Source organism: Amblyraja radiata, chromosome 9 (assembly GCF_010909765.2).
Source record: "Amblyraja radiata isolate CabotCenter1 chromosome 9, sAmbRad1.1.pri, whole genome shotgun sequence".
Classification (NCBI taxonomy): Eukaryota; Metazoa; Chordata; class Chondrichthyes; order Rajiformes; family Rajidae; genus Amblyraja; species Amblyraja radiata.
In genome coordinates this window covers 42,951,450-42,971,608 of record NC_045964.1, presented here as the reverse complement: position 1 = coordinate 42,971,608, position 20,159 = coordinate 42,951,450, and the positions used below count along the sequence as shown (strand labels likewise).

General features: G+C 44.2%; 1 protein-coding gene across 5 annotated transcripts in view; it reads left to right on the top strand.

The window, feature by feature from the left end:
• Positions 1 to 110: 110 nt before the first annotated feature.
• Positions 111 to 20,159, top strand: part of kiaa0586 (KIAA0586 ortholog) — a 371,111-nt gene continuing 351,062 nt past the window's right edge. For 4 of the 5 annotated variants that reach the window (XM_033027180.1, XM_033027181.1, XM_033027182.1 and 1 more), the window contains exons 1-3: positions 111 to 646; positions 4,689 to 4,771; positions 17,063 to 17,138. In XM_033027180.1, coding sequence (XP_032883071.1) covers positions 445 to 646; positions 4,689 to 4,771; positions 17,063 to 17,138 — 361 coding nt within the window. In that variant the 5' untranslated portion in view covers positions 111 to 444. The remainder of the gene's footprint in view (positions 647 to 4,688; positions 4,772 to 17,062; positions 17,139 to 20,159) is intronic. The other variant, XM_033027183.1, reaches the window with a different exon arrangement.

Below are 20,159 nucleotides of genomic sequence, written 5' to 3'. Positions count from 1 at the left end.
CCAGTTCCCAGCGGTCCGCCGAGGTGAGGCGGCGCCCCGAGTTGCCCGGGAAACATCCCCTGGAGCGCGCGCGCGCTGCAGACGGCCGACGGTTGGGTTGGGCGCGCGCCGGGGCAGAGAGCGCGGACTGACCGGAGTGCGCGCGACCCAGCGGGTTGACCGTTGGGCGCGGGAGCGTGCGCGCGCGGCGGGGACTCACAGCCGGCAGTCGGTAGCTAGCAAAGCAAGCGAAGTCCAAAGCTGAGTGGACCGCTTCCTCCTCCAAACAAGCATCGACCTTTTACTTTCACCCCGCTGGAGAAAATATGTTTCTGGACGCTAATCGTTTGGAAAGTGTCGTGGTTTAAATAAACTTTGAGGAGCGGGAAGAAGGCGGCGAGACACGGCTGGTTGGTTGGTGCTACTCTTTGTCGCCCAGGAGGTGGTGGCAGCTGCCGAGGGCAAATGGAGCCCTCAGTGCGGGAGATCGACCACCTCTCCCCTCTTCGGACCTCGGACAGAGCCCCGACTTCGGGGGAGAATCTGCGCCAAGTTCTCGCTCCACGTCGGGCGGACGACTCTGTTTACATCCCGCCCGCTTTGCCGGCCAACAGACGACCGTGTAAAATACTGGCACCCGATGTGTCAGCAGGAGCATCTTCACGAGGTGAATGAACATTCTTCACCTGTGTTTCGATTTGTGTTAGGACTTCCATAACTTTGGTGCAACGTTAAACATCGAACAGGATCCCGGTGAATGGTTTCCAGGGGGTGCAATGAAATGTACAAGTACAGGTTCTCTAGTAAAATATAACATGCTGGTGGAAGTCATCGGGTCAGGCAGCTTCCGGGCAGAGAATGCACATGCGACGTTTTGGGCTGGGACTTCTATGGATATTATGTTGCAGACTGGAAGGATACTGGCCTGAAACTGGCGGTGCTGGCTCGAAGGGCCGAATGGCCTCCTCCTGCACCTATTTTCTATGTTTCTATTTTCTATGAAACATCACTAATCCATTCCCATCGCAGATGGTGTGTGTCTCGCATATTCAAGATTCCAATATCTGTCGTTCCTTAGTCTCTACAGGTTGTCATTAGCTTGCAAATGCCCGAGTTATGGACAACCCGAGCGTTTGGGGTGGATTTCATACATCACTTTGCTATCAAACTGCTGCGATGGAACATACAGTACAGTAACAGGGCCTTTGTCCCGCAATGTCTATGCAGTACATGAGGCCAAGTTAAACTAGTCTCCTGTGCCTGCATGTGATTAATATTCCTCCAGCCCTGTATATTCATGTGTCATTTAAAAGCCTCTTAAACGCCACTATCGTATATGCCTCCACCACTGCCATGGCAGCCTCTTCCAGGCAGTCTTCATTCTCCTCTTTAAAAAGGGCTTGCTTCACACATCTTTATTTACACTTTGACAATAGACAATAGGTGCAGGAGTAGGCCATTTGGCCCTTCGAGTTAGCACCGCCATTCAATGTGATCATGGCTAATCGTCCCCAATCAGTACCCCGTTCCTGCCTTCTCCCAATATCCCCTGACGCGCTATTTTTAAGAACCCTATCTAGCTCTCTCTTGAAAACATCTAGAGAACCTGCCTCCACTGAGGCAGAGAATTCCACACTCACCACTCTCTGTGAGAAAAAGTGTCTACTCGTCTCCGTTCTAAATGCCCCTCACCTTAAAACTATGCCCTAACATGTTCATATGTTATAGGTGCAGAATTGAGCCATTCCATCAAGTTTGCCATTTAATCATGGTATTTTACATTTTAACCATTCCACTGCCAGTCGCCCATCAGAGTGAATGTTTGGGAAACCAGCGGGATATTTGACAGTTGCTGCAGGGCTCCAGGCATTTGCTGGGTGGGAACTTGGTTCGCAATTAGATTTCTGATTTGCAAACGGTTCTTGGGACCCAAATACTGAAGTTGCGTCATGTCGGAGTTTTTAAAGTTTTGAACTGGCGAGTTTTAATTTAAGACATTCATAACCGTAACCGAAGTGCGTAGGTTATTGATTGCAATAACAATCAATAGACAATAATGTTTAGGGTCGAAATCAGTCTGAAGCAGGGTCCTGACCTGAAACATCTGTCCATTGCTTCCCCAGAGCTTGACCTGCTCACATTTTTATGTCTTCTATTTTAGAGATGACCAAGTATCATCTCAAGTGCATGGAAGGCTTCGTCCCTCCCTTAGACTGTCATCTCTATACTTATAAAACTTTGATCTTGGATGTGTGTGGGTTTGTGTGTGTGTATAATCTCGCTGTGGGTTACGTCAGGCCCCCCCCCCCCCAACTCGCAGTCATTTGGTCGCCGCCCGCCCGCCGTGGCCCTGCCCGCTCGTAGTCGGCTCGCACTCGGCTGGCCGCCCCGCCCACAGCCCAGCCGCCCTGCCCGCCGGGCTCTGGATTGAAGCCGCTGAGCACGCAGTCTTTTGGTTGACGCGTGCACCGTTGCCTACTCCCCGCTCCCCTCCTCCTCTCCTTCCCCTCCTCCTCCTTCCCTACCTTCTCCTCTCCCCCCCTTCACCTCTCCCCCCCATCTCCTCTCCACCCCCATCGCGTCTCCCCTTCTCCTCTTCCCTCCTACCCCTCTCCCCTCTCTCTCTGTCTCCCTCTCTCTGTCCCCCTCTCTCTGCCCCCCTCTCTCTGCCCCCCTCTCTCTCTTCCCCCCCTCTCTCTCTGCCCCCCTCTCTCTCTGCCCCCCATCTCTCTCTGCCCATCTCTCTCTCTGCCCATCTCTCTCTCTCTCTGCCCATCTCTCTCTCTCCCTGCCTCTCGCTCCCTGCCTCTCTCTCTCTCCCTGCCTCTCTCTCTCCCTGCCTCTCTCTCTCCCTGCCTCTCTCTCTCTCCCTGCCTCTCTCTCTCTCCCTGCCTCTCTCTCTCTCCCTGCCTCTCTCTATCTCTGCCTTTCTCGCTCCCTCTCTCTTCCTCTCTCTCTCTGCCCCTCTCTTTGTGTCTCTGCCCCTTCTCTCGCTACTCCCTCTCCCTCTCTAGACGCGCCTGTCAGTTGGGGGCTATGCATGAGTGGATAGGTCGGGTATGGGGTAAAAGGAGCAAATGAACCAAAAGGAGCGAACAGGTCCGAATTGGTCTAGTACCATATAAAAGCCATGAGCTCATTAATGACACAATAGTCCCTCAAGCTTATGGCTATTCTGCATCTTAACATCATCTGCTCACTTTATGTCTGTGCCAGTAATGATGTCAAGTTAAACTAGTCCCATCTACCTTCACTCCATATCTTTTCGCACTCTTGGCTTGTGAAATAACTTAGTTTCTGATTGAAAAATGTTAGAATTCTCTGAGATAGTTGCGATATGCTCTAAGTAGAAAAATCGTGCAAGCTAGAGATTGCCTGATGTTCACTGCTTTATATTTTAGACCTCTATTTAAAGCTAATATTCCATCAGTTATTTTGATGTTTTTGTAACTACTTCTTTATTGGTAATCTGCATGTGCATGGATCCTGTAATCTATTTAGATCCCCATTGATACTAACGTCACCATGTTGAAAAACATCACCTTTCGATCAAAAATATGTAAATTCATTCTTGTCTATTCTGAAATCAGGCTGCCTAAATAGTTTTCTTTATTTTTATTCTGTGAGGTAGCTCCTACTCTTGATATATTATTTTCCCAAGAGTATTGGGTATTCTTGTAGCACAAGGTAGCTTCAATTAAAATCACAATAAGTTCTTGAACAATGGTGAAATTGGTGATGTTTGACAATACCATTCCTTTAATCATCGCTTCTATTGGCCAATGGAATTGAAGCACATTCTTCTTCCACTCTTACCAACACAAGATTACCTGCAATAGTTTCACTTCTCATCCATGCAGCATTATTGCTGTCATCCAAGGAGAAATAGTAAGTTTCTCCCACATCTTCCTACCTTTTAGAAGCCCCCACAACCTCATCTGAAAACACAACAGTTTCAACATGCACTTGTGTAATCCCAAGCTCTATTTCATTCCCACCTGGCTCCTCAACTAATTATAAATTTCAGACTGAACCACCAGTTAACCACTGTGAGGACTAAATTACTGTCTTTGCTCCACAGAATAAAACATATTTCTTGGCACTGATAAGGAACAGTGTGAAACTCAGCTCGTCTGTCTGCATCCTGAATATTCCATTTAACTTCAAGATAAGCTTTTGTACTATATAAGAAAATCAATTATAAGAAGTTCTGGATGTTTTATAGCAATTTCTACATTGGCAAGCATTATTTAAGATGTAGACACAAAATGCTGGAGTAACTCAGCGGGACAGGCAGCATCTCTGGAGAGAGGAATGGGCGATGTCTGAAGAAGGGGCTAGACCCGAAACATCACCCATTCCTTCTCTCCAGAGATGCTGCCTGTCCCACTGAGTTACTCCAGCATTTTGTGTCTACCTTCGATTTAAACCAGCATCTGCAGTTCTTTCTTACACATTATTTAAGATGTGGTCTTTTACTGCAACTTAGTTTTTTGAATACATCATTTGGCATGTGGTGGAATTATATGCTTTTGTTAGATATGTAATATATCTTGGCTGAAGAAAAAAATATTAAAAACGTGAGTACTTTTGAAAGCCTATTCCCTGCACTTGAATTTTTTGGAAATTGTTTATTTTTGATTAAATGTAACTTTGTGGTTCTCGTGTGAAGGTTGCACATAACCTTTTTTACAATTATTTGATTTCAGTGCATGATTTGTCCAGAACAAAATCAACTGGGCAGGGAGCACAAAAGGAAGGCAGATGTGACCATTGCAAGTTACCACTATGGGTAAACAATGCTTTATTTTATTATCAATGCATTGAGAGCTACTTTACAATTGCCAGAAAGGCTTTATAAACTTAACTCCTCTACAGCGCATTCCTGAAATGCAAATTTTTGCTAATTTTAGTCAAATTTATGAAAGTGTACTGTTTCATTTCTGTCGGACGTCTGAAGAAGTTTCTCAACCCGACACGTTACCCATTCCTTCTCTTCAATGATGCTGCCTGTCCCGCTGAGTTACTCCAGCATTTTGTGTCTATCTTTGATTTAAACCAGCGTCTGCAGTTCTTTCCTACACACCATTTCATTTTAGACTGATAACAAAGGCAACTTGCTTTTTTTTAACATCTTTAGTTTGGTGTCAATATTGGGTTACATAAGTAGATTTCAGAGCAGATGTCCAGAACGGTGATCACAAATTGGGTTTTCAGATGTATTTCATCGGAGGATAAAATGGCAGAAAGTTCTAGGAAGTAATTTTAGACATTAAGATATAGTGAATACACAATGATGCAGTCAGTACAGAGAGCAGTGTGAGCAAGTGGCAAGAGTGAAACTGTGGGGTCATGAAAGATTCAAACAGATCAATAGAAATTGTTGAAATACCATGAGCTAATATAGGTGAACAAAGATGGGTGATGATTAAGTGCAACTTTGTGTCCAATAGGATATGGAAAGATGCTTTTTAGTGAGCTGATGAGCTAATGTTTTAGAATGTAAGGATGGATGGCTGGCCAGAAAACCAGTAGAGCAGTGAAATCTGGAAGTGACAAAAGTAGGGCAGAGGCAGTGGAGTAGGAGATAATATGAAAGTGGAAACACAGGTAGTTTTCCTATAATGTGTGTTTCCATAATATGTGTTGAATAGAATGCGAGGTTATGAATTAAGGAACGTAATTTGCATTAGTCGGGCCTAATTGGTTATAATGCGACTGGGAATAAGTGAACCATTTAAAAGTTAATTTGGAAACAAAAACCTGTCATGGATTTAAACAGTATAAGGGGGGAAAATTATTCCACATATCCTTCTTGCAGTTATCCAACACCATTTTTTCTTCAGAATACTGCTGTTCTTATTACTGTGGGTGGCCACCGAAATTGACAAGCAATCGCTCCTGTTGACATTTATGCAATTATATTCTATTAAACAACGTAACATACAATCTTCAGTATATTTAGTTTGCAGTAATAAAAATAAACTTAACCATTGTAGCCATAACGCAACTATTGCATTATAACAGAATTCCCTGTGGAGTCATGGAAACAAGCCCTTTGGTCCAACTTGTCCATCCTAAATAGATAGTCTTTGTGCTAGAATTTATATGAGATTATACGTTTAGTTTGCAGTTAAAAAAAATTGTTAAAACTATGAATACTCCTGTTCATTCCAAAATAACTTGACTACACCTCCTCCCAGAGATAGACGCGAAATACTGGATTAACTCAGCGGGACAGGCAGCATCTCTGGATAGAAGGAATGGGTGACGTTTCGAGTCGAGACCCTTCTTCAGAATGTGAAAAATAATCTTGACCCGAAACGTCTCCCATTCCTTCTATCCAGTGATGCTGCCTGTCCCGCTGAGTTACTCCAGGATTTTGTGTCTATCTTTGGTTTAAACTAGCATCTGCAGTTCCTTCCTATACACCTCCCATCCTGCTTCTTGCAAATAAGCCATCCCTTCCTACTAATTTCTCCGTCACCATTGCGTCTGATGGGACTTTTGCTTCTAGGACATGTGAGATGTTGCCTTTCTTCAATAAATGTGGTTTCGCCTTGCAGTTGTGGGATGAGCTCTCACCCACGTCCCCTCTGTGTCTCACAATTCTGCTCTTCCTACTCCTCCTCCAAATGGAACAAGAATAGAGTTCCCCTGGTCCTCACCTTTCACCCCAACAACCTCTGTATCTATTGGATGAGTGAAGTGTAAAGCCTCCATACAGTGAGGCTTTACATTTCACTCCTCTTCTCGCTAGGGGTGCCGCATTGAAGGCAGCCTCTTCCTGCAGTCTGTTCGTTTTTCTCTTTTTAAAATGTTTAATTTGTTATTTTTAGTTAGTTTTAAAGTATGTTTCTTTAGTATATTTAGTTTTTCTATGTGAGGGAGGGGGTAGGGTAAGGGGGAAACCATTTCCCAGTCGCCTCCTGGCGAGGATGCGACTACCTTCCGAGTCACGTCCTCGCCCCCCTCCTCGTGACCTACCATCTGGATTGGAGTGGCCTTTCCTGCTGGGGACCCGGACCAGAGCTTCAGTGGTGGCGGCGCAGCGCTGGATACATCGCAGAGCGGGCGGATGCTTACCTGGGATCGCCGTTTGGGGCTCCGGAGCGCTGGGCCGCTGATTCTGGAGTAGTTCCTGAGGATTGGAGGGTAGCTAATGTAACCCCACTTTTTAAAAAGGGAGGGAGAGAGAAAACGGGGAATTACAGACCAGTTAGTCTAACATCGGTAGTGTGGAAACTGCTAGAGTCAGTTATTAAAGATGGGATAGCAGCACAATTGGAAAGTGGTGAAATCATTGGACAAAGTCAGCATGGATTTATGACAGGTAAATCATGTCTGACGAATCAGAATGTTTCGAGGATGTAACTAGTAGAGTGGATAAGGGAGAACCAGTGGATGTGTTATATCTGGACTTTCAGAAGACTTTCGACAACGTCCCACATAAGAGATTAGTATACAAACTTAAAGCACATGGTATTGGGGGTTCAGTAATGATGTGGATAGAGAACTGGCTTGTAGACAGGAAGCAAAGAGTAGGAGTCAACGGGTCCTTTTCAGAATGGCAGGCAGTGACTAGTGGGGTACCGCAAGGCTCAGTGCTGGGACCCCAGCTATTTACAATATATATTAATGATTTGGACGAGGGAATTGAATGCAACATCTCCAAGTTTGCGGATGACACGAAGCTGGGGGGCAGTGTTAGCTGTGAGAAGGATGCTAGGAGGCTGGGTGAGTGGGCAAATGCATGGCAGATGCAGTATATTGTGGATAAATGTGAAGTTATCCACTTTGGTGGCAAAACAGGAAAGTAGACTATTATCTGAATGGTGGCCGATTAGGAAAAGGGGAGATGCAACGAGACCTGGGTGTCATGGTACACCAGTCATTGAAAGTAGGCATGCAGGTGCAGCAGGCAGTTAAGAAAGCGAATGGTATGTTAGCATTCATAGCAAAAGGATTTGAGTATAGGAGCAGGGAGGTTCTACTGCAGTTGTACAATGTCTTGGTGAGACCACACCTGGAGTATTGCGTACAGTTTTGGTCTCCTAATGTGAGGAAGGACATTCTTGTCATAGAGGGAGTACAGAGAAGGTTCACCAGACTGATTCCTGGGATGTCAGAACTTTCATATGAAGAAAGACTGGATAGACTCGGCTTGTACTCGCTAGAATTTAGAAGATTGAGACTTATAGAAACGTACAAAATTCTTAAGGGGTTGGACAGGCTAGACGCAGGAAGATTGTTCCCGATGTTGGGGAAGTCCAGAACAAGGGGTCACAGTTTAAGGATAAAGGGAAAATCTTTTAGGACTGAGATGCGAAAAACATTTTTTACACAGAGAGAGGTGAATCTCTGGAATTCTCTGCCACAGAATGTAGTTGAGGCCAGTTCATTGGCTATATTTAAGACGGCGTTAGATGTGGCCCTTGTGGCTAAAGGGATCAGGGGGTATGGAGAGAAGGCAGGTACAGGATACTGAGTTGGATGATCAGCCATGATCATATTGAATGGCGGTGCAGGCACGAAGGGCTGAATGGCCTACTCCTGCACCTATTTTCTATGTTTCAACATCGGAGCTGGGATTTGGAGAGCTCCCAGCGCGGCTGGCGCTGACTTTAACATCGCAGAGTCCTGGGGCCCTTTGCCGAGGGCTGCCAGCATTGCATCTCTGCCCGGAGCGGCCTGTGGACTTCAGGAGCCGCGGACTTCGGTAGGAGGTGACCGACTAGGATGCCCAAGCCGCGGAGGACGTCCTCCAGTCCCTACGTCACCCCGGCGAGCGAGTCTGAACATCGGGCCGCCCATAGCGGCGACAGCGCGGGTTCGGGACCCCTCCGACCACGGGAGGACAACAGAGGAGGATGACTGAATTCTGGAGCCTTCCCTCACAGTGGGAACTTTGATCCCGCTGTGTGGGGACGCTGTGTGGGGATGTTAAAGCCTATCGTGTTATGTGCTCTTTATTATTTGTATGGCTGTATGGCGACCACACATTTCACTGTACCAATTGGTACACGTGACAAATAAATGTATCTTGTGTCTTGTATCTTCTCTCTTTATCTGACACCCTTTTGTCTCCTTTTCACCTCTCGCCTTTGTCACTTACTCCACCCATCTGCCAATCAAACCCCACTCGCATGTATTCACCTATTACTTACCAGGCGTTACCCTGCCCCACCTCTTTTTCCAGCTTTCTCTCCCCTACTCCATAAGTCTGACAGGCTCAAACCAAAACGTTGTCTGTCCATTCTCTCTACAAATGCTACCTGACCTGCTGAGTTCCTCCAGCACTTTGTTTTGCTCAAATTTCTAGCATCTGCAGTTCGTTTTGTTTTATAAAATTTCACCTTTCATTCCCCTGCCCATATCACTATTATCCAGTAGTTTAAAACTATTCTTTTCATTATTAACACTACCAATTTTCATGTAATCTGCAAACTTACTAATATTTAGGGTCCCTGCATTTGAACCCTCATATTAGGCTCCCAGTACCATTTCCAGGGATGCACCATCAGTCACAGGCTTCCATTCACATAAGCAACTCTCCACAATCACCCTCTGCCTCCAATTAAAAAAGTGATATTGGATTTACTTTGCCACCTTGCCCTGGTGTTCGAGTTGCCAAACCAGGCCGTGATGCACCCATTCAATATGCTCTCTGCTGCACACGTTCAAGAGAGTCTTCACTAACACCCAATCTCCTTAAACTTCTGGGGAAGTAGAGGTGTTGATGGGCATCCTTTATGATTGCATCATTGTGCTGGGTCCAGGACAGATCTTCAGAGATATGCATCCCATGGCATTTGAAGGTTTGTGGATCCTTGGCGTTCCTCTTCCAAAGTCAACAATAAGTTCCTTGGTTTTACTGACATTGAGAGCAATGTTATTGTTCTAGCACCATTCAGTCAGTTAATCAATCTCCTATACTCCGACTCACCATCATTTGTATTTCGTCCAACAACAGTGGTGTTATCGGTGAATTTGAAGATGGAATTGTATCCGGCTACACTGTCATGAATATAGTGTAGAGCAGGGGGTTGAACACCCTGTGCTGATGGTTATCGAGGAGGATAATTGCTACCAATTCATACAGATTGTGATCTGTTGATGAGTAAGTCGAGGAACCATTTGCAGAGGGATGCACAGAGATAAAGCTTGGTAACCAGTTTGGAGGGGATGGTGCTGTTGAACACGGAGCTGTCAATTAGATTAGATTAGATTCAACTTTATTGTCATTGCACATAGTACAAGTACAGGTACAACGAAATGCAGTTTTGCATCTAACCAGAGTGCAGAGTAGTAAAGTGCTGGTTAAGACAATATATACAAATTAGGATATATTGGTGTATGTACATAGGCATATACATATATACAGATAGTTGTTAAGTTGCAAAAGATTGACGTGCTATATTCTGGTGAATAAGAGCTTAACTATAAATTATATAAACGATGAGAAGGGGGGGGGGGGGGGGGTGGCTAGCGCCAGGCCTGTGAGTTCAGCAGGGTAATGATGTTTTGGAAGAAGCTGTTCTTTAGCCTGCTGGTGCGAGACCTGAGGCACCTGTACTGCCTCCCTGATGGGAGGAGGGCAAACAGTCCATGGTTGGGGTGTGAGGTGTCCTTAATGATTTTGCCAGCCCGTCTCGGACACCGTGTGCGGTGAAGGACAGCCATGGCAGGGAGCGGGGCACCGATGATATGAACGCATGTGATATTACAATAAAACACTCTTGACTCTTGACCATTGTCCAAGTGGTCCAGTGTGGAGTGGAGAGCCTGTGAGATTGCATCCTCTGTTTTTGTGTTGGGGTATTCAAATTCTAGTGGGTTCAGGTTCTTGTTAAGGTAGGAGTTACTCTGCACCATAACCAATCTCTCAAGGCACTTGATTACCGTGGACTTTAGTGCCACGGTCAGTAGTCATTGAGACACGTTACCTTAGTTGTCTTGGTGCCCTTTGGTGTACGTTTTCATGGTTTAGTTTATTTTATTATTGTCACGTGTACGTACAGGGAAAAGCTTTTGTTGCATGCTATCCAGTCAGCAGAAAGACAACACATGATTACAAACAAGCCATTTACAGTGTATAGATACATGATAAGGGAATAACATTTAGTGCAAGGTAAAGCCAGCAAAGTCCGATTAAGGAAAGTCCGAGGGTCACCAAAGAGGTAAATAGTGAAAGGCTTGGATAGAGTGGATGTGGAGAGGATGTTTCCACCAGTGGGAGAGTCTAGGACTAGATGTCATAGCCTCAGAATTAAATAATGTTCTTTTGGGAAGGAGCTGAGGAGGAATTTCATTAGTCAGAGGATGGTGAATCTGGAATTCTTTGCCACAGAGGATGTGGAGGCAAAGTCAGTGGATATATTTAAGGCAGAGATAGATAGATTCTTGATTAGTATGGGTGTCAGAGGTTAAGGGGAGAAGGCAGGAGAATGGGGTTAGGAGGGAGAGATAGATCAGCCACGATTGAATGACGGAGTAGACTTGATGGGCCAAATGGCCTAATTCTACTCCTATCACATGATCTTATGATAGTAGTTCAGCACTGCTCTCTGGTTGTGGTAGGATGATTCAGTCGCCTGATATCAGCTGGGAAGAAACTGTCCCTGAATCTGGCGGTGTGCGTATCACACTTTTATACCTTTTGCCTGATTTGGAGAGGGGAGAAGAGGGAGTGGCCAGGGTGCGACTCGTTCTTGATTATGCTGCTGGCCTTGCTGAGGCAGAGTGAGATTTAAATGGAGTCGATAGAAGGGAGGTGTGTAGGAAGGAACTGCAGATGCTGGTTTAAACCAAAGATAGACACAAAAAGCAGGAATAACTCAGCGGGTTAGACAGCACAAGGGGAGCCGCGAGAGAGGATGTTGCAGAACTCTCGTCAGAGGAGGAGAACTTCTTCAAAGTAGGCATACCTTGACATTTTGCAGTGGAGCAGACAAAATGTGTAGGAAGGAACTGCAGATGCTGGTTTAAACTGAAGATAGATACAAAAAACTGGATTAACAGCGGATCAGGTCTGAAGAAGGGTCTCGACCCGAATCGTCACCTATTCCTTTTCTCCAGAGATGCTGTCTGACCTGCTGAGTTACTCCAGCTTTTTGTGTCCATCTTCAATAGAAGGGAGGTTGGGTTGTGTGATGGTCTGGGCTGCGTCTACAATTTGCTGCAATTTCTTGCGGTCTTGGAGCTGTTCCAAAACCAAGCTGTGGTGCATCCTGATAAAATGTTTCCTATGGTGCATCTTTAGAAGCTGGTGAGAGTTGTAGGGGGCATGTCAAACATCCTCAGCCTTCTAAGGAAGTAGAGGCTTTGGTGTGCTTTCTTGGTCGTTGCTTCAATATGGGTGGTCCAGGAGAAGTTGTTGGTGATATTGACTCCTGGGAATAGGAGTCTGACGTAGGTGTCTCTCTTAGCCAGTTTTTCTATGGATGCGTGTAGGGCTAGGGCGATGGCGTCGATGGACCTGTTATGGTGGTAGGTGAACTGCAGTGGGTCAAGGCCGCTGGGTAGACTGGATTTAATGCGTTCCATAACTAGCATCTCAAAACATTTCATGATGGTGGATGTCGAGGCCACAGGACGGTATTCATGTAGGTACGAGGTATTGCTTTTCTTTGGCACTGGGATGATGGTGCTTCTTGATGTTGGTGTAATATTGACCTCAGTATTGAGAGGCAAAAACTCCAGCCAGTTGCTGAGGATTTATCTACACTTAATCTTGCTAGGACTTTTAATACCACCTTATTATATATTCTAGAATATCCTTGTCCCCTTCATGAAATATCCAATGACAATATTTTTTTGTAAAAACAGATGAGAAATATCAATTTAAATCTTCTGGCTACTTGTTTTGATTGCCGCTTTGGCCCTGAATGGGTCATAAGGTCACAAGGAATAGGAGTAGAATTAGGCCATTTGGCCCATCAAATCTACTCCGCCATTCAATCATGGCTGATCTATCTCTCCCTCTTAACCCCATTCTCCTGTTTTCTCCCCATAACCTCTGACACCTGTACTAATCAAGAATCTATCTATCTCTGCCTTAAAAATATCAATAGACAATAGGTGCAGGAGTAGGCCATTCAGTCCTTCGAGCCAGCACGGCCATTCAGTGTGATCATGGCCGATCATCCCCAATCAGTATCCCGTTCCTGCCTTCTCCCCATATCCCCCGACTACGCTATATTTAAGAGCCCTATGTAGCTCTCTCTTGAAAGTATACAGAGAACCTGCCTCCACCGCCCTCTGAGGCAGAGAATTCCACAGACTCACCACTCTCTGTGAGAAAAAGTGTTTCCTCGTCTCTGTTCTAAATCCAGAACTGTGGCCCCTGGTTCTGGACTCCCCCAACATCCAGAACATGTTTCCTGCCTCTAGCGTGTCCAAGCAATCTTATATGTTTCAATGTGATCTCCTCTCATCCTTCTAAACTCCAGAGTGTACAATCCCAGCTGCTCCATTCTCTCAGCATATGACAGTCCCGCCATCCCGGGAATTAACCTTGTAAACTTATCATGTTATGGTCGCTACCTCCTAATGGCTCCTATACCTTGAGTTCCCTTATCAAATCCGGTTCATTACATAACACTAAATCCAAAATTGCCTCGGCTCCACGACAAGCTGCTCTATGAATCAGTCTCAAAGGCACTACAAATTCCCTTTCTTGGGGTCCAGTACCAACCTGATTTCCCAGTCTACCTGTCTATTGAAATCTCCCATGACCACCGTAGCATTTCCTTTTTTACATGCCAATTTTATTTCCTGATGTAACTTGAACCCTATATCCTGGCTACTGTTTGGGGGCCTGTAAATAACTCCCATTAGGGTATTTTTACCCTTATAATTTCTCAGCTCTATCCACAATTACTACATTTTCAGATCCTATGTCACCCCTCACTAAGGACTGAATTTAATTCCTGACCAACAGACCTACCCCACGCCCTCTGCCCACCTTCCTGTCATTCCGATATGACGTATAACCCCTAATATTTAGTTCCCAGCTCCGATCCTCTTGCAGCCACGTCTCTGTAATTCCCACAACATCATACCGACCAATCTTTAACTGTGCTACAAGCTCGTCCACTTTGTTTCTTATACTACGTGGATTCAAATACAACACCTTTAATTTGGTATTCACCTTACTTCTCACACCAGTCACAATTTCACCCGACATTACTCTTATCCCTTCTTGAACTTTCTGTCCATTAATTTGGAAGACTTCTGTACATTTCCTGTATTCTCTTTCCCTTTAACTCCATCCTTACACTTCCAATTTGCTGACCCCACTTCCCTCACTGTTTAGCTCAGTTTTACTGTTTCCCTGGCTATCCATTTGAAGTTAATATACTTCTAAATTTTTTTGATATTTTCCTTAATAATGCCCACCAGTGATATTTTGTCCTCTCTTTGTCTTCCTAACTTATTTTATGTACCCGTCTATATCTTCTATACTCCCGAAGAGCCCATCTGCTTCCTGAAATCTCATTATTGTGAATAACTCCCACTTTGTGAAGTAGATCTACCTGCAAGTAGCTTTTAGGTGCCTATGTTTGCTAGGTCTTATCTTGCAATATTGAAATCGGTCTTCCAGTTTGAACCATGTATCAACAAATTAAGTTAAATCATTACCTATCTAAGTAGGTTGCACAATGTTTAAAAAAAAACCATTTATGTCGCATTCTATGGCTTGGGATTTAATTTTTTTGTTTTTTTGCACTGAAACTTACTGGCTTCATGAAACTTAAATTTAAACTTAAATCTAAGTTTATTATTGTCACATTTAGATTAGATTCATCTTTATTGTCATTGTACAGAGACAACAAAATGCAGTTAGCATCTAACCAGAAGTGCAAAAACAGTGCATGTGGTGGAATAATATCTAAGAAAGTGCAGTTGAGCAGCATAGGCAGTAAGAGGAGGATATATACAGTAGTCTATAGATAAGGGTATACTATAGGTGGGGAAATATGTGTACGGTGGGACATTGTAGTATGGATACACTGGATGGGATATATGTAGTACAGACGGAAGTTTTAGTGCAGTAAGCATTAAGTACGTTGTGGATGGATGTACACAGTATAAACAGAGGTAGAATCTATCTATCTATCTATCTATCTATCTATCTATCTATCTATCTATCGTAGCAGTAGTGCAATGTTCGGGGGGGGGTGCGGGGTGGTGGCTGGCAATCACCAAGGTACAGAGTTAAGTAGGGTGACAGCCGCAGGGAAGAAGCTGTTCCTGAACCTGCTGGCCCGGGAACGGAGAGACCTGTAGCGCCTCCCAGATGGGAGGAGAGTGAGAGCAGTTCTTGACGATGCTGCGCGCCCTTCGCAGACATCGCTTGCTCTGGACAGATTCAATGGAGGGAAGTGGTGAGGAACCGGGCAGTTTTCACCACCCTCTGCAGTGCTTTCTGGTTGGAGACAGAGCAGTTGCCGTACCATACTGTGATACAGTTAGAAAGGATGCTCTCGATGGTGCAGCGGTAGACGTTCACCAGAATCTGAGGAGACAGATAGACTTTCTTTAGTCTCAGGAAGAAGAGACGCTGGTGAGCCTTCTTGATCAGAGTTGAGGTATTGTGGGTCCAAGAGAGGTCTTCAGAGATGTGGACACGCAGAAACCCAAAGCTGGCAACATGCTCCACCTCCATCCCGTTGATATGGATGGGGGTGTGTGTGCCACCCTTAGTCTTTCTGTAGTCCACAATGAGCTCCTTGGTCTTCTTGGTGTTAAGGGCCAGGTTGTTGTCGGCGCACCACGCTGTTAGGAGCTGGACCTCCTCCCTGTAGGCTGACTCTTCGATGTCGCTGATGAGGCCAATCGCCATTGTGTCATCTGCAAACTTGATAATGGTGTTGGAACCATGTACAGGTGTGCAGTCGCAGGTGAAGAGGGAGTAGAGGAGAGGGCTCAGCACACAGCCCTGTGGAACGCCGGTGTTCAGGGTGAGGGTTAAGGAGATGTGGTTGTCTAACCTAACAGACTGGGGTCTGTTGGTTAGAAAGTCCAATATCCAGTTACAGAGGGAGAGGTTGATGCCCAGGTCGTTGAGTTTGGTGATCAGTTTGGAGGGGATGATGGTGTTGAATGCTGAGCTGAAGTCGATGAACAGCATTCTCACGTAGGTGTCTCTGTTGTTGAGGTGGGAGAGGGCGGAGTGAAGTGCCGTGGAGATGGCATCCTCCGTACTCCTGTTCTGGCGGTAGGTGAACTGGTGGGGGTCCAGTGTGGGAGGTAGGCAGCCTTTGAGGTGTGCCAGGACCAACCTCTCGAAGCACTTAGTGATGATGGGGGTACGTGCAACTGGGCGGAAGTCGTTGAGGCTCGCTGCAGTGGAGTGTTTTGGCACCGACACGATTGAGGTGGTTTTGAGGCACGTGGGGACAGCTGCTTGGGCAAGTGACAGGTTGAAAATGTCAGTCCAGACGTCCGTCAGCTGCGCAGCACAAGCACTGAGGACGTGCCCGGGGATGCCGTCAGGGCCAGCAGCCTTACGTGCATTAGTCTTGCTCAGTGCCACGCACTTGTCGGTGGGGGAGAGTGTGAGGGGCTGGTGTATAGTGCAAAGCTTTGTTTTGTATGCTATCCAAACAGATCAGATAAACCATACATATGTACAATCAATTCAAACTCAAGTACAGTAGATAGAGCAAAGGGGAAAGATACAGCATTCACAATATAGTTATCAGCATTGTAGCACATCGTTGCCTCAGACAAAGTCCAATGTCCTCAATGGGGTCTAGGTGAATCGAACAGAAACTACAGGCACAAGAGTGATGGTTTATCTGCTATGCATATGTCCAGTAATTGAAAGAAAGGCTCTGACATGGGGAACAAAGGTGAAGGGGTGGTGTGTTGGGGATTGTGGCAGAACATGGAAACAGAGGAAATATCTGGTACGTCTCTTTTCTCTCACAGTTTCTCTTCACTTGCACCACACCACATGCTCCCAGCCCCAACAAAGTAGTGGTTTTTAAAAATATATTCTTGATTTGTTTTTTAGGCCTGATGCATTTATGAAATGTCTTTTGAGAATTTTATTTTTTCGTTTTTTTTAAAAAAGTGGTCAAATTCAAGTGATGTACATAGAACGGTGGAAGACCTTCCAAAAGCAGCAGCAGATGGCAGCAAACTCAAAGGTATGACTAAGACACATCCTTCCAAACGGATTTAACATTATTCTGACAATGTAACAACATGCATTGGACATATATTTTACTGTGCAGGTATTCCTTGATTTACAAAGGAGTTACATTCCAGGAGATAAGGAACAACACATAAACAGCAATAGTATCTCCCATCAGTGTTGATGTAAAAATTCCAGCTGCTTTCCAAATCTCAAATTGTGGTTAGCATTCCTAAACACTTAACAAATTAATACTATTATATGAAATGCAAACTTCTCTTCCTCTCCTCCTTCAGTTGCAGACTGAAATAACTTGCCATGGTTTTCCATGAATACTTTTCCACTTTAGTTCATGGGAATAAGAGTCATTCCTGCCATTTCTGTTTATTTACTGTAAAAATGCTATAAGTTGAGATATTTTGTTAATTTTGAAAGCAGAGGGTGGAATGGACTAGGGCTTGTTAGACTTATTGAGTTATGTTATTTTTAATTTTGTCTTCACTCACCCCAACTTAAGCGTAATCATTAATGTTAGCTGTCCAAAAATTTACAGATACTAGTCTTGACATTTTCTATGGACATGGCTGCAGTACCATTTTGATTAAAGGTGCTCCAAATTCCCTGTGACAAATGTCATTTCAATTTAATTTTATCTTCTGTGTTTTGGACCCCATTAAAATCCAGTAAATCTTTTCAAATCATTTAGCCATTCTAAACAATTTAATTAGACTCTTAATCTCTGTACTGAAGGGAATATTATGCCAGGTCTATTCAGCTTGCCTGTTTTAATCAATATTTTGTCCTATTGTAATCTGATAATTTAATATCTGTCTCTTATTAGGTCAGTAAATACTTCCAGGCATTAGTAGCTCTGTACCCAGTATATTACCGTGAGTTTTATAAAACTGTAGTATAACTTCTATCCTTTCGCATTGCAAACTCCCTGAGAGAAAGGCTAATATTCTATCAGCTTTTGGAATTATTTTGCAAATATGCATGGTTTACATTAATGGACCCCTGAGTTTCTCCGAATGGTTAGTTTCCATCCATTTGGAAATTCTCTGCACTCCCTCTCTTGAATTGAAAGAAGTGATGAAGATTTCAGCCTCAACAACCCTTTTAGATTGTGAGTACCTCCGAGTGAAAAATATTTTTCTCAGTTCGCATTAATTCTTTTGTCAGGTTCCTTCAAAGATATTTTATGCCTAGTTTTATAACCCACTTTCAAAGGGAAATGGGCGATTTCTATTCATTCTTTCTTGGGGTTTTCTCCCCGCAACATAAGATACATAAGAAAAAGTTCAGGGCCATTCAGTATTGTGCCTGCTGTGCCATTCAGTAGAGCATTGCTGATCTTTTACATGATTCAATTTTCCTTAGTTCCAAGAATATCCAAAGATCTGTCAATCTATGCTTTATATAAAATGCATGATGGAGTCCATAGCTCACAAGGGTAGAGAATTCCATACATTCACTTCTCTCTGGGTAAAGAGATTTCTTCCCGTCCTTTTACGGAATGACTGATTTCTTTTTTTGACTCCTTGGGTTCTAGTTACCCCTGTTTTTTTTAAAATGTTTTTGCTGGTTCATTCTTTATTATTTTCAACTCCATGATCTCTGTCTGCTTAAACTCTCCTTATATGGTCAGCCAGGAATCAATTCAGTGAACTCTTGCTGCATTCACTCTATTATAATTACATTATTCCTTGAGTAGGGAGACCAAGCCTTAACACATTATTCCCAATGCAATCTCACTAGGGTCCTACATAATTAAGTTTAAGAACTTCAGCTGGAATATTATGTTCTGTCAAAGCCTTGTTTTTAGTTGGTCAATGGGCTTTTAGGCTTTTTGGTTAGGAAGAGCTGGATAGAGCTAAGGAATGCTGGAAGAGCTGGAAGAGCTAAGGAATGTAGTCAAAGGTGCTCACATCAAAAACAGAGCCATTGTTGAAGTGTATCTTTCAGCCGGTGTCGAATGCCTCTCTATCTGATAGATTCATACGTTCTTGACTCTCATTGGAGTATTACCTTAAATGTTTGAGCTTTAAATGGCCTTAACTGCGCTGAAGAACCCATACATATCATAGTTATCAGCAGGTTGTTGTGACCCCTACCAATCATATTTTTAGGTTACTGGTTTTCTGCTGGACCTTGGTAATCAGGTACATGTAGAGCTGGTACTTTTCCTTTGAGACATTTGCATTTGAAGTTAAATAACTCCTGTCTCTCATCAAACCAGTCCATGTTTTCGATGGTGGGCGGCACAGTGGCGCAGCGGTCGAGTTACTGTCTTACAGCACCAGAAACCTGGGTTCGATCCTGATTACGGGTGCTTGTTCGTACCGGAGTTCAAAGGGTTTATAGGTTAATTGGCTTCTGCAAATTGTCCCTGCAGTGTAGGATAGAACTAGTGTATGGGGTGATTGTTGGTCAACACGTACTCGGTGGGCCGAAGGACCTGTTTCCACGCTGTACCTCTAAAATTAAAACTAAAAAGCAGGGTCTCTTCGCAGGTGTGAAATAAGCTGAACTACAGAACAGTCCATAAATTGTGGACATTCTGCAGCTTGTTGTCTGGGAGTTAATAGTATTTTTGTGAGTTGCTATTTAAGAAGAGGGTTTTTGAGAGCTTTGGTATACTTTCGTATAAAGTTAGGAACCAATCAAGTAAGCTTTCTCCTAATTGAAGTCCAGCTTCTTGATTGTTGTTGGAGCTACATTTATTCAGACAAGTGGAGAGTATTCAATCACTTTATTGACTTGCACCTTGTAGATAGTGAAAAGGCTTTGAGCTATCAGGAGGTAAGTTACTTGTTGCAGCATATTTAGCCTCTCACCTTAGTGCGGTGCAGGTAAGTGGGTTTTAGGTTTATGTTCAACAATTATCCCCAGTAAACTGATGGTGTAAGACTTGACAATAGTAAAGTCATTCAATAGGCTGTCACTTGTTGGAATTAGTCATTCTGTATGTTTTTTTTGTTTGTTGCTGTCCTATAAAGTTACTTGGCATTTATCAGTCCATGCCTAACATTTC